Genomic DNA, 14115 nt, shown 5'->3' on the forward strand with positions numbered 1-14115 from the left:
AGCGACCTCAGATTCTTGTAAAGAAAGGTTGAAAATATCTGCGAATACACCCGCCAGCTGATCCACGCAGAATCTGAATGCTTGTCTCGATACCCCACTTGCTTTCAGTGGGTTGACCTTCGAGAAAGCTGCTCTGACATCTGCAATGGTGACCCCAGATTTATTCATCCAGGGCTTCCAGGATGGAGGACATGCTCTCGCTGACCTCTTACTCAAAATGGGCATAGAATGCATAGAGCTCATCAGGGAGGGATGCGTTGGTGGTGGTGATTTTATATGCCTTCATCTTGTAGTGTTATATCTTGCAGACCTTGCCAGTCAGCAGGGGTTGGTGTGACTAGCCTGGGGCTGTAGCATGGTCCGGTACTGTCTCTGGCATCTTTGATGGATCTCCTTAAATCATATCTGGCTTTCTTGTATCAGTCAGTGTCACCTGACTTGAACTCCTCAGACCTGGACTTCAGCAAGCAGTGGCGATCCCTGTTCATCCATGGTTTCCAGTTGGGGAACACATGGATTTGCTTCTTTGGCAGTCTTCTACACACTTACCGAAGAAGTCAGTTACTGAAGTGGCATACACGTTCAGGCTGGTCGCAGAGTTTTTAAAGACTGACCAGTCCACTGATTTCAAGCAGTCCCATAGGAGATTATACAATTCCTCAGACCAATACGGCATGATTTTCTTTGATGGATCCTCCTGCTTCAGTTTTTGCTTGTAAGCCGGGAGCAGGAGCACAGCCTCGTGATCTGATTTGCCAAAGTGTGGGTGGGTGATAGAGTGATAGCCATGTTTGATATTTGTGTAACAGTGGTCTAGGATGTTTGGGCCTCTGGTGGAACAAGAGACATTTTGGTGGTAACTTGGTAGTACGCTCTCAAGCTTGGCCTAATTGAAGTCCCTGGCCACGACGAACAAAGCCTCAGGATGTTTTGTCTCAAGGCTATTCATAGTAGTATATATTTTGTCCAGCGCATTCCTTGCGTCTGCATGGGTTGGAATGTAAACTACCATCAGGATAACGGAGGTAAATTCCCAAAGGTAGTAGGGGGCGGCAATTTAGCGTCAGATTTTCTAGGTCTGGGAAGCAGAAAGTTGCCAATGTTGCTACATCTAGGCACCACGAGGTGTTGATTAGGAAGTAGACCCCACCTTCCCTAGTCTTACCTGAGACTGCTGTGCAGTCCATTCAATTGAGAGGCCCTCTGGTTGTAGGGCACTGTCCAGTGAAGCACAAGTGAGCCACATCTCCGTGAATCAGAGTCCCTCAGTTCTCTTTGGAAAGTGAGTCTGGCTCTAAGTTCGTCTAGCTTGTTTTCCAGAGATTGGACATTTGCAAGCAGTAAGCTGGGGAGGGGGGCCTTGGGACCGCGTTGCTTCACTCTCACCTGCAGGCCTGCACGCTTTCTGGAATGTCTGTTTCTTTTCGAGCCTGGGAGACGGTGAGAGTGGTTTGTGGTGTAAAGGGTTTGGTTGTGTCCAATGAGGTTCTTCGCTCTGGTCGGTGTATGGATGGAGAATTTGTTGCCTTGCTTGCAGTCGGTAAATGGGTCTGCGTGGTTGGGCATTCCAGGTTGCTGTCAGGCTGCGATTTGACTTCGCCGGTCATTGGATATCCAGATCACGCTCCGAAGTGTACGGGTCAAAGGCAGGTAAGTGGATGATGTCCCTGGGGTCATGGTCCCAGATAAGTCCATGTATCGAAGTCCACTGCCAGTTTGAATGGAGACTCCCATTTTGCTGGGTTTAATATTAAATCACTTTTCACTGACGTGTATAGAAATCACACTTATACAAATTGCCAGCTTTGATTCAAACACAATATGTTTGAAACAATAGGTAATTATGGGAATATTGGTAGATCACTACATTGATTAGTTTAACAGGGGAGAGAGAGAAGGTATGAAGGGGGCAAGAAAGTGTGGCAAGGGGAAAAGTAAGAAAGGAAAAAAGTTTATTTATTAGTGTCACAAGTATCGACCTTCTTCCGTCGGGAAAAAGATACGGAAGTCTGAGGTCACGTACCAACCGAGTCCAGAACAGCTTCTTCTCTGCTGCCAGATTTTTGAATGGACCTACCTCGCATTAAATTGATCTTTCTCTACACCCTAGCATGACTGTAATTCTCCACTGTCTCCTTTTATACCCTACGTACAGTATGCTTTGTCTGTATAGCACACAATGTATCTGAGGTGGAGATGCCAGCATTGGACTGGGGTGGGCACAGTAAGAAGTCTCATAACACCAGGTTAAAATTCAGCAGGTTTATTTGGAATCATGCACTTTCGAAGCGCTGCTGTGAGTGATAAATCAAAGTAGGCTTACGTTAACAATGAAATGAAGTCACCGTGAAAATCCCCTAGTGGCCACACACCAGCTCTGTTCAGGTATACTGAGGGAGGATTTAGTATGGCCAATGCACCTATCCAGAACATCTTTCAGACTGTGGGAAGAAATCTGAGTATTCAGAGGAAACCCACACAGAAATGAGGAGAATGTACAGCTTCTGTAAAGATAGTGACCCAAGCCTGGAATTGATCCTTGGCACTGAGGCTGCACTGAACAACTCCAAAGGGGGAGAGCATACAAAAGGGGTGAGGGAAGGGGAAAGAGCAAAAACGTGAAAGGGGATAGCAGATAAGAGGGAAGTGAGTGGAAAGGGTGGACACTAAATGCTGGCCTTGCCAGTAAAGCACACATCCACTGAAGCAATAACTACTGAGTAGCTCCATCCAAAAAGGGAGGTTTTTTCCCCTCATTATAAAATGTCTTTAGAAACAGTTTATTTCAAAATGCGTAATACTGGACAAAATTGCAATGTAATTTTATTTTTCAGATGTTAAAATTAACATTTCAGCATTTTTATTTGCATATTATTTTCTATTGCACAAGATGTTGAATAAACATAACTAGAAATACCTTTTGTAGTTTATCTAATTGGTTTTTGGATCATGATTCTTCTTATGAAATGGCAGTTTGCCAATTACTTACGTATCCTTTGCCTTTCATTTATTTATGCATTAGAGGCAAGGTGGCAATGGATTTCTTTGCAGCACATGTACTTCACAATCTCTGGTGGCAAGAGAATCAATCTCAAATTTTTTTTCAAATTGGACGTCGTCTGATTATTTATGCAGAGAGTAAAATGACTAGAAAAAGTTCAAATTAATCTCCAAAAAGACTAAATCCACTAGCACCAATGTATGTAAAACATGTTCCAGTAGAATTCCCTCTAGTCATGTCCATTTAAAAAAAATACTTAGTGAACAGAACACTGAAAAATTATTCAAATATCTTGAAAAGGCTTTGAAAACTGATATTAGCTGACCTACAGGTAAAACTTGGATAGCACATACATATAATTGAGTTTCAATAAGTTATAATGGATTGATTATGATCGTTGCACCTGCAGCAAATGGGCAATTCTGATGTGAATTGATTTTTGATGCTTAATTAAAGCTCTTACAATGGTGCAATATTTCAATTAAAAAAGAACACACTCATTTAACCTCATTTTATGGCTCTTGCAAATCATAATACACAAACCATACCTGTAGTTGACTTATTTACAGATGTTCAAAACATATCGGGCCTATTCTAGAACATAAAATGAATATACACAAAACTAATAATACATTGGAATTTAAGATTGAATCTGATCTCTAAACAGGGTAGTCACGTCTTCAGGATTTCCCTTTATTCTGCTTATTCTCATCCGTTTGAATACTGTAAAAGCTGGCAACAACTGAATTAGATTGCCTTAATTTTCTAGTGATTTATTTTTGATCATAAATATACATGGGTACATATAAATAAAAATATGCAGGAAATTAATGATCATCGTTTTACAAAATGCAGATTGACATTTTAAATTGAGCATTCAGGGCATTCAAATCTGATTTTGTTTATGCCAATAAAATGTTACCTGATACATCCATTATGTGGAGCACATTTTATTACTTTAACCTTTCAAGCACACAGCATTGAACAGGTTTGAATGGCGAGTGCAGACACATCTTTCCCTGTGCACTGGCAGTAAAAAGAAAAACATTATATTTGCAAAGACAAGGATTAGTGATGCTACCGACGTTTAACTGAATACAAAACCTACAATAAGAAATTAGGCAAATATACATTTTAACACTTTTCAGAGACGCAAAGGAATACAGTCCACAAGTCCTATGGCAGGGAAATTGCACATTTCTTATCTGAGCTAAATATCACTTACAGGATACAGCGACTGTACCTAACAGCCTATGTATTGCCTGTGTTTTCTTTAAATTAGCTGTTCATATATCTCAAAATGTGAAGCTACTTTAACATCCCATAAATGTTCCCAAATTGATATTCTACTTGAAACTAGAATTTTTATCCCCGTTTTATAAAATGAATAAAAAAGTACGAAAGATAAGTATGCTTGAAATATCTTTTCAATTGATCCAAGCATTCGTGAAAATTTAAGCTGCAGTCATAAAACCGAGTGTTACTACATATTCAGACAGTGTAAATCTTTCATAAACAAATCTATGAAAATTTCCATTTGTTATAAAAAAGTTAATCAGTATACATAAAGGTCATTATCATCAATTCTTTCTGCAGGTTCATATCCTCACACAGGAATATCAAATGCATGAAATATGCCAAAGCATAATGTGATTTGACTCAGAAATCCTGTTATGACTCAGTGGTTAGATCATATGTCAAGTGGGATATCTAAATATCTTAAAATAATACTGGTTAGGAGATTACTTTTTTTTATACGCAAAGTTACCAGAGGGGTCAATATTATTTTATATCATTTCACTGGGTTGAACGAGGCGACAACTCTCATATTTCTCAGATTACCGTTAACAACTTGCCCTCATGCATTGCTTTATTCTCTCCATAATAAATGGTGCCAACTATAGCAGAATTCAGGCACGTCACACAAATGAAGTGCACTGCCTAAAGGGCTTCTTAAACTCTAACATTTCCAACCATCACAGGATATTGTGCAAAAATGTATATGTGCCGTGCTCCTTACTTTTCTACCAAATTTAATTTAGCAGTTCCGAAACATCTTTCGATCACTAACTCTCTTGAGAGATAGCTCCAAAATTCTGACACTTTCATAAATATCACTTACAAATTAAACTGCTGTGCAAGTCTTTCAGAGGCAAGGGGGGTGGGGTGGTGGGGTGGTGGTGGGAACGTGCTTCCCTTCCTCTCTTGTCATCCGTCTTTAGACAGGTAGCATTTAGGAACACGTTTCTAAGATACAGAATCGATGCATAATAATGACTCAAATTCCATTTGTTGCCAAACTGTTTCCAGCTCATTATATGCTATCTCACTCAGTTACATTGAGAAATTTTGAATTAAATTTTTTTTTAAGATACGGTAAGTACTGCTATTCCAGTTTATCTTTCAACTTATCACTCAGCCTATTTCCGACATTCAACTGGAACATAGTTGTACAAAAATGGACAGATACTGGCAATTTGATTTAACATACAAATAAATTAGTGCCAGTATGTTTTTGTGGAATTAGAAAAAGTGAATTGCTTTACTTTGGTGTTCTCAAAATCCAATCCAGCCATTCACCCACGCTGCGATACTACAAATAATATCCACTATGGGACACCAAATTCTGGAGATCCACTAACATTGAGCAAGCAGATTTCATGTCAAGACTCTGAGTGAGGATACAAATGGGTTCCAAATGGAAACTCAACCATTTTGTCAAAGAATGAAGCCTAACCTCAGAAAAGATACTGATGTGCTTGTTAGCACAGCACCTGTGAAAAAAGATTATCTCATAATATGGATCATTATATCTTTTAGTGAAGTCACTGAAGTAAAGATTTTGGGAAAGCTTTTTTTTGATACTTTTTTCCAGGAACAAAGGAAACTTCTACGCTGAAGAGATCCATCAATTTTTTATATCCCTTCGTCCTCAGACAAGGCTTTCCAAAATGAAGAAGAATAATTCAATCTCTAGAGGACCACTGCTAGCGTAAGAGCTCCCATTGTGGATTACTGGGATTAACGCACTATCCAGGTCATTCATGTAGTGTTGTGGAAGAAGTTGGCCCCCTGATCCTGCTTGATATTCAACCTGTAAAGCACAGATAAATACAAGAGCATCAAATCCCTAAAATCTGAAGAAACTCGAAGGATTACTTTTAAATTGGCTTCACTGATTAACTAAATCGTGAGCAACCAAGAAAATCAGTTTAATAAAATGTAAGAGGTTGGAATTTCCACCCTCTAAACCTCAGCTCAGCCAAACCTGCCTCAGCCTGTATCCGAACTTGTTTTAAGTCTTGTTCACTTATCACCCATGTTCATTAATGTGCATTGGCATCCAGCCCAGCAAAAATTAAAATTTAAAACTTTCATCTGTGTTCAAATCCCTCCCATTGTCTCCTTCCTCCCGATTCCTGTTTTTTTTCAGCCCTCCAATCCTAGGAGATGCTGTACTTCTCCAATTCTTGTTTCTTGCACATTCCTACTTTCTAACTACACTGATATTAGTGGCTGTGCTTTCAGCTGTACAGCCGGTGAGATTCTTAATTCCCTCTCCAAACCTCAATTATACTTTTAAGACTATCCTTAAAACCTATCATTCTGGCCAAGCCTTTGGTCAGCTATTCTACTGTTTCCTTACTTGGTTTGGTGTCAAATTTTGTTTGAAAATGCCTCTGTGAAGTGCCTTGGGTGGCTGAGCATGTCAAGGGCATTATATTAACGCAAGTTGTTCTCATTGTTAAAGATGTTGAACCGTGGCAGATGACATTGAAGTATAAAGCAAAAAAGGGAAACTAAAATAATTTAAGCAGTCCATGAAAGATGTTGAACAGAAACTAAGAATGACATTTGGACAGATATATAGATCCAAAGAAACATGAGGAAGTTTACTTAATCTATACAGTGCTACTTTTGTATCAAACTTAAATGTAACATCTAATCACTCAAGGAAAAATGAAGAAATATTGACAGAGTCCTCAAGTTTAAATATATAGTTCATCCAATCATAGAATCCCTACAGTACAGAGGGAGGTCATTTGGTCCATCGAGCCTGCACCGACCACAATCCCACCCAGGTCCTATTTCCGCAGCCCCAAGCATTTACCCTGCTAATCCCCTCACAATAGGATCAATTTATCATGGCCAATCAACCTAACCTGTACCATCTTTGGACTGGAGGAGGAAACCGGAGCACCCGAAGGAAACCCATGGAGACACAGGAAGAATGTACAAACTCCACACAGACAGTGACCCAAGGCCAGAATTGAACCTGGGACCCTGACGTGTGAGGCAGCAGTGTTAACCACTTTGGCACCATGCCACCCTATTTAAAAACTTAAAACAAGTTTGGATATAGGCAACGGTTTTGGCTGAGTGAAGTTTAGAGCGTTGAAGTTCCAACCACTTAGATTCTATTAAACTGATTTTCTTGGTTGCTCGCGATTTAACTGGTTTGTATTGAACTCCTAAAGCTGACGTAATAGCCCAAGTGAATGTTCTACAAATAGCTAGCCCTATAAAGACTGAAGTAATAAGACCTTGTCATTATTCAAGATGTAATTATGACCCTACAGCTCCAGAAGGCAGAAATTTATATGAGATTAAATCCAAATATTAAAAGGGTTAAGTCTCCAGAGACGAGGCCTGGGCAATTTTCCACAATGTCAAGTAAATGCTAGCATAGTTAGGGATCTTTCAGGAAACTAGCCTCGGCACTTCATCTGGGATGTTGTTATCAGGGCTGTGTTCCATGCACTCAGGCTTTTCCCCTATGCAACAAGGATTGAACTGGATTGACAGCTGTGGTGATGGGAAACCAGAAGATGATGAGAAAGATCGTCCACTTCTACCTCAAAATGAAAATATGACAGGTGTTTTTGCATTTACCTTCAACGTATTATAACTCATCACAAGAAACCATTTGTCTCAGTGCCATGAGAATCAACTAAACTTGTCAAAGAGACCACAAATCTCATGCCCGTGCACTACTTCCTTCACATAATCAATCCATTGGTACTAAAAGTTAATCTGTGTTTTCTCTCCCCAAAATGGATCAAGAGCAAAAAAATTGTAATAAAACTAGACCATTTAGCCCATTAAATCTGTTCATACATTCATTAAGATCACAGATGGTGTTACCTAACTCCATGCACCCACCTTAGCCATATATCCCTCAATACTGCCAGCTAACAAAAATCTATCAAAATAATAAAAGCAAAATGCTGCGGATACTGGAATCTGAAACAAAAACAGAAAATGCTGGGAAATTTCAGCATCTGCAAATAGAGCCAACATTTCGTGTCTTGATGACCTTTCATCAGAGCTGAGAGCAAAGAGAATCAGCAGAGATTAATACTATGGACGGGGGGGTGCGTTGCTGCTAAAAATGCTCATAACGTGATCAGAATGCATGAATGGCAGATCAGAGGTACAAATGGTTAAGGGACTGCCTGAGGAATGTGGCAGTTGTCTTGAGGATGGGGGTAGCGGGAAGGGAGCAAGAAGGACAGCTAGAACGAAGAAGTGGAAAAATGGAAGTGAGAAAGGAAGATAAGATGAAACGAAAATAAAATAAATGGAAATGGGTGACAGTGGAGGAGAGAGTTCAGTTCAGTAGGCTGTAAAAGTGCCTAGTCGGAAGATCTCCTCCAGTTTGCGCTGGGGTTTGCTAGAACACTGCAAAAGGCCAAGGACAAACATGTGGACAGGAGAGCAGGGTGGTGTCTTAAAGTGGTAAGCAATAGGAAGGTCTGGGTGTTGCTTGCAGATAGACCAAAGGTGCTCCACAAAGCAGTCACCCAGTCTGCATTTGGTCTCTCTGACATAGAGTAGACCCGCATTGGGAGCAGTGAATAGACCAGATCAAAGGAGATACATGTGAAACACTGCTTCACCTGAAAGGAATGTTTAGGACCAGGGTCGGTGAGTAGGGAGGAGGTCAAGGGGCAGGTGTTACCCCTTCTATGATTGCATGGGAAGGCGCTGTGGGCAGGGGGGAGGTATTGGGCATAACGGAGCAGTGGATCAGGGTGTCTCGGAGAGAATGGTCCCTGAGGACTGCTGACAGCGGGGGAAGTGAGGGGAAAATGTGTTGAGTAGTGGCATCATGTTGGAGTTGACAAAAATGGCAGAGGATGATCCTTTGAATGCAGAGACTGGTGGGGTGAAAAGTGAGGACTAGGTGGACCCTATCCTGATTCTGGGAGGGTGGCGTGGAGAGAGCAGTGACCCAGAGGGGTGGATTGGATGCAGATGAGAATCCTGTCAACCACATTAGGTGGAAAACCACAGCTGAGGAAGGAGGAAGACATATTTTGGAAACTGGCATCATCAGAATAGACACGTGGAGGCGAAGGAATTGAGAGAATGTGACTGTCCTTACAGGACAGGAGAGCAGGTAGTCAAGGTAGTTTGATTAGGACTGGAGTAGGGAATGGTCCACATAACCCATAAACAGACAGGCATAACTGGGACCCATGCACATGCCCACAGTCACACTTTTTATTTGGAGGAAGTGAGACGAGTTAAAGGAGAAATTGTTGAGTGAGAGAACCAGTTCAGCCACACGGAGGAGTGGTGGTGGTGGTGGATGGGGATTGTTCTGACTTCTGTTTGAGGAAGAATCAAAGAGCTCTGAGGTCATCCTTGTGGGGAATGGAGGTGTGGAGGCAGTGGTTTGGGCCAGGGACCTGGAAGTCATTGATGTGGCTCAGGGCACATCAGTCTCAGTTTTAACATTAGCAATTGATCCTGTGTTAATTCCTACTTATGGAAGAGTTCCACAAGTCTACCACCCTTTGAAATGTTCCCTAACTTCAATCTTAAAAGGTCTGGCTCTAATTTTCAGCCTATGCCACAGAGTTTTAGACTCCCCAACCACAGGAATAGTTACCCCCAAGCTGCTCTGTTTCCATTAATATCTTGAAGACTTCAATCAAAGCATCCATTAATCTTTTAAATTCCAGGAAATACGGCCTCAGTTTGTTTAATCACCTCTTGTAGCTTAAGTCTCGGAGTCCGGTCAGTATTCCCTGTAAACTGTACCACTGTGCAGCAATCAGAAATTCCCCATGCAGGGTGTATTGCATTTTGGTCCCTATAAGTTAATGTGCTTGCATTTTGGTCCAAGTATGATTGTAGTAAATATAAACGATACACCCTTCAAGGCCAAATATGGTCACATGGACAATTTTCGTAAGCTGATAGATTTTCCAACTTTGTTGTGCGTTCTTGTTTCTGACCCAAGCCTACTTGATCAAAGAACAGCGCCAGCCCCACCACTACTGTGTGACCAAGTTGTGCCATTAATGAGTACACCATCAGGAAACCCAATAATGTGGATGAAGAAAATGGAAGTACTTGTTAAAAATAGTTATGCGTTTTGTCATTTTTACCTTATCAGTTTCAAAAGAGACCCTGAGACTCAGCTTGTTTATTCCAATTTCTTTCAATGCTTTTAGGTGAGGGCACAGGGCAGCACAGCAAGCATTGGTGATCTCCTCAGTTAGTTCACTCTGTACAGCTGAAACTGTAGGACTAAGAGGATCATGATTTCTTTTCAAATAGAATACCTAGAATAATAAATGCATTTTTAAGTTAATGAGTTTCATTACTATTTGAATCAAAACAGACTGTATATTTTCCAAAAGTGACATCTCCAATTTCATAAAACATACTAGAATATTTGTCATTCTTTCAGTTACAGTACCATGCTGACTGAGACACAATCAGCGTGGATACTTGCAGCCCAACAGATTTGAGTGTAATCTAAAACCTGAAGGTTAAGCAGCAGTGAGAATGATACCAACTAACTGCAACACACACAGATAGTCTTGCAGAATAGGAACATAGGAGCAGGAGTAGCTGTTCAAGCCTGCTCCACTAAGATTCGCAGAATAGGAACGTTAGAGCAGGAGTAGACCATCTGGCCCTTCAAGCTTGTTCCACTAAGCCTAGCAGAATAGGAACATTGGAGCAGGGTAGGCCATCTGGCCCTTCAAGCCTGCTCCACAATCCACAAGATCATGGCTGATCTGGTTGTGGTCTCAGTTTCACTTTCCTGTCTACCCTCTCATTATACTTGACAAAAATCTGTCAAACTCTGCTTTGAATGAATTCAATGACCCAGTCTCTAATATTTTGAGGGAAGAGAATTCCACACACTAACAACCCATTGGGAGAAACCATTTCACGCTCTGGTATCTGAGTCAGAATGTGTGGGTTCAAATTCCACTTTGAGGACTCAAGCACAAAATTCACAGCTGACATTCCAGTGAGGGAGTGCATTATCAGAGGCTGCAGAATGTTAGGCTTTGGTGAGTACGCATATACATACATAGCGAGTTGGAAAGGAGAAAGCAAGGGAGACAGAGTGGAACGGAAGAACAAAGAGACAGAAGCACAAATAGAGACAAAGACAGAGTGGGAAAGGAGACAGAGAGCTGAATTTCAGAAGTGCTGTTGGTGAGATAATGAAGCTGTGTTACTCAGGCTTTGTTTGTGCGATTTTGTGTCATTCAATTTCAATGTATGGTGCATTTCTGTTATAGTTAGTGATATATTTTATTTTGAAAGTTATTCGAGCTAGGAATGCACATTGCTGTGTACATACAGTACAGTACTTCAACTTACTTTTCCGGACAAGAAATGTCCGAAGGAACCCAATTCTGGTTTTCCTGCCAGAACCCATGAGTCACTTTTCAAAAACACACAACTAATTGTGCAGTGTAAATACAAAAGGCACTACATAAACATTTAAGATTAGCAATGACCATGCAAACTATTCTTGGTTGAGAAAAGCATGCACATGGCATGATTGCTATGTTGAAGATAATTTGAGACAATACAAACACAACCCAGCTACTTTTCTTAGGGAAAAGGTGAACTTCCCCTTGAAGCACTGTCCTGGGCAATTATTAATTTGATAAAAGTACTGAATGTGGAAGAGTTAGAAAGTACACATTGTTCCATTGAGCAATCTGAGGTTTTAGTAATATAGTTCTAAATAAATAGCCACTTACCTCTGTACACTTTACAACAATGCCAGCCGTTTGAACTACATTTTCCTGCAGGATTTTGATGCTAGGAATGCCTTCCATGGACCGCCCGTCAACAGGACTTAAAACACTGAAAGCAGAGTTTTAAGAAAACATTAAAGTGTGCAGTAATCTTGAAAACAATTATGTACTCCCAAGATTCATTGTGCAAGGGTGAATTAATAGATCCAGTGAAAGGAGGAATAGATCTAATACCCCTGCATTAGAGTAAAATTCCATGCCAGTCAAATGCTTATACCTCAAGGTCTTATCATCAGCAGAACTTGCGGCAAGGTTGTGAACTTGTTAGAAAAACACGCAGTTCCTAGCTAGAAGATTACAAACAAGATTTTGGGACAATGTTTAATAATAAACCTACATAGTCAAGGTTGGAATGACTAAGTGGATATGAAGTCTGTATCTATAGCTTGGAACTGAGAGCTGTATTAGAATGCTCCAGTGAGGGCTGTTAGAGCTGAGAGAGCTGTATCAAAAGGAGAATGCTATCTTCAGAGGTTTCTCTGGGGTAGTTTCCTCTGTGATTAAATCATAAATAAATTATTGTAACCTGTCCCTGGGTTTCCTATCCTTTGTTGGAAGACCACCACAACAACAGCAGAGGAAGAAAACATTGAAAACAACTCAAATTTCTATGCAGTACTCAACAGGATATTGTTATCACCAAATAATCTGATTGTCGTGTAACTGAATCATCAAGGGAATCTCCAAATGGAGATCACTGTCACAATGTACATCGAGATGAAGTTACTAAAGTCTAATTTCTTGATTTGCCTTGTGGACAGTTAGTTACACGGCATGATTTGTAAATTTCTCAACTGTGTCATAGAATGGTGTCATGAGCAAGACAAAAACAAAAACAGCAGTGAAGCTCCACCTGATCTTTTTCCAATTCCCCTTGCAGGTATCAATCTAATCGAAAACCAAAATCTTACTCTTCCAATTCTTAGAATTGGCAATAAAGATTGAAGTCTGATTTTGATTAAACTCTAAGTTAAAAGTTATTCCTAGAAAATCATAAGAACATAAGAAATAGGAGCAGGAGTAGGCCATCTAGCCCTTTGAGCCTGCCCCGCCATTCAATAAGAGCATGGCTGATCTTAAGTGAATCAGTTCCACTTTTCCCCCTTTCTCCCCATAACCCTTAATTCCCTTGTCTATCAGAAATCTATCTACCCGTGACTTAAATATATTTAATGAGGTAGCCTCCACCACTTCAACGGGCAGAGAATTCCAGAGATTCACCACCCTTTGAGTGAAGAAGTTCCTCCTCAACTCTGTTCTAAACTGCCCTCCCCCCTTATTTTGAGGCTGTGCCCTCTAGTTCTGCTATCCTTTCAAAGTGGGGAGAATCTCTCTACCTCTACCCTATCTAGCCCCTTCATTATCTTATATGTCTCTATAAGATTCCCCCTCAGCCTTCTAAACTCTAACAAGTACAAACCCAGCCTATTCAATCTCTCTTCATGAGCTAACCCCCTCATCTCCAGTATCAGCCTGGTGAACCTTCTCTGTACTCCCTCCAAGGCCAATATATCTTTTCGCAAATACGGGGACCAAAACTGCACACAGGACTCCAATTGCAGCCTCACCAGTGCCCTGTACAGTTGCAGCAATTTCTCCCTGCTTTCATATTCTATCCCTCTCGCGATAAAGGCCAACATTCCATTCGCCTTCTTGATCACCTGCAGACTGGATTTTTGCGATTCGTGCACAAGGACCCCCAGATCCCTCTGCACAGTAGCATGCTGCAGCTTTTCACCCTTTAAATAATAATCCCCCCTACTATTATTTCTACAAAAGTGGATAACCTCACATTTGCTAACGTTATACTCCATCTGCCAGGTCCTCACCCACTCACTCAGCCTATCCAGATCTCTCTGCAGACTTTCCGTGCCTTCCACGCAATTTGCTTTTCCAATCATCTTTGTGTCATCAGCAAATTTTGTTACCCTACACTCAGCCCTCTTCTCCAGATCGTCTATGTAAGTGGTAAACAGTTGAGGCCCCAGCACTGATCCATGTGGCACTCCAGTTGTCACCAACTGCCAACCA

General features: G+C 40.9%; 1 protein-coding gene across 4 annotated transcripts in view; it reads right to left on the minus strand.

Annotated features, from left to right (window-relative positions):
* Nucleotides 1–3748: 3748 nt before the first annotated feature.
* Nucleotides 3749–14115, minus strand: part of LOC145343190 (zinc finger FYVE domain-containing protein 16-like) — a 75597-nt gene continuing 65230 nt past the window's right edge. For all 4 annotated transcript variants that reach the window (XM_080189213.1, XM_080189212.1, XM_080189211.1 and 1 more), the window contains 3 exons: nt 12028–12133; nt 10402–10578; nt 3749–6095 (listed from right to left, as the gene is read on the minus strand). In XM_080189213.1, coding sequence (XP_080045339.1) covers nt 5934–6095; nt 10402–10578; nt 12028–12133 — 445 coding nt within the window. In that variant the 3' untranslated portion in view covers nt 3749–5933. The remainder of the gene's footprint in view (nt 6096–10401; nt 10579–12027; nt 12134–14115) is intronic.

The sequence above is a fragment of the Carcharhinus amblyrhynchos genome, chromosome 5 (assembly GCF_965287045.1).
Source record: "Carcharhinus amblyrhynchos chromosome 5, sCarAmb.v2.hapA, whole genome shotgun sequence".
Lineage (NCBI taxonomy): Eukaryota > Metazoa > Chordata > Chondrichthyes > Carcharhiniformes > Carcharhinidae > Carcharhinus > Carcharhinus amblyrhynchos.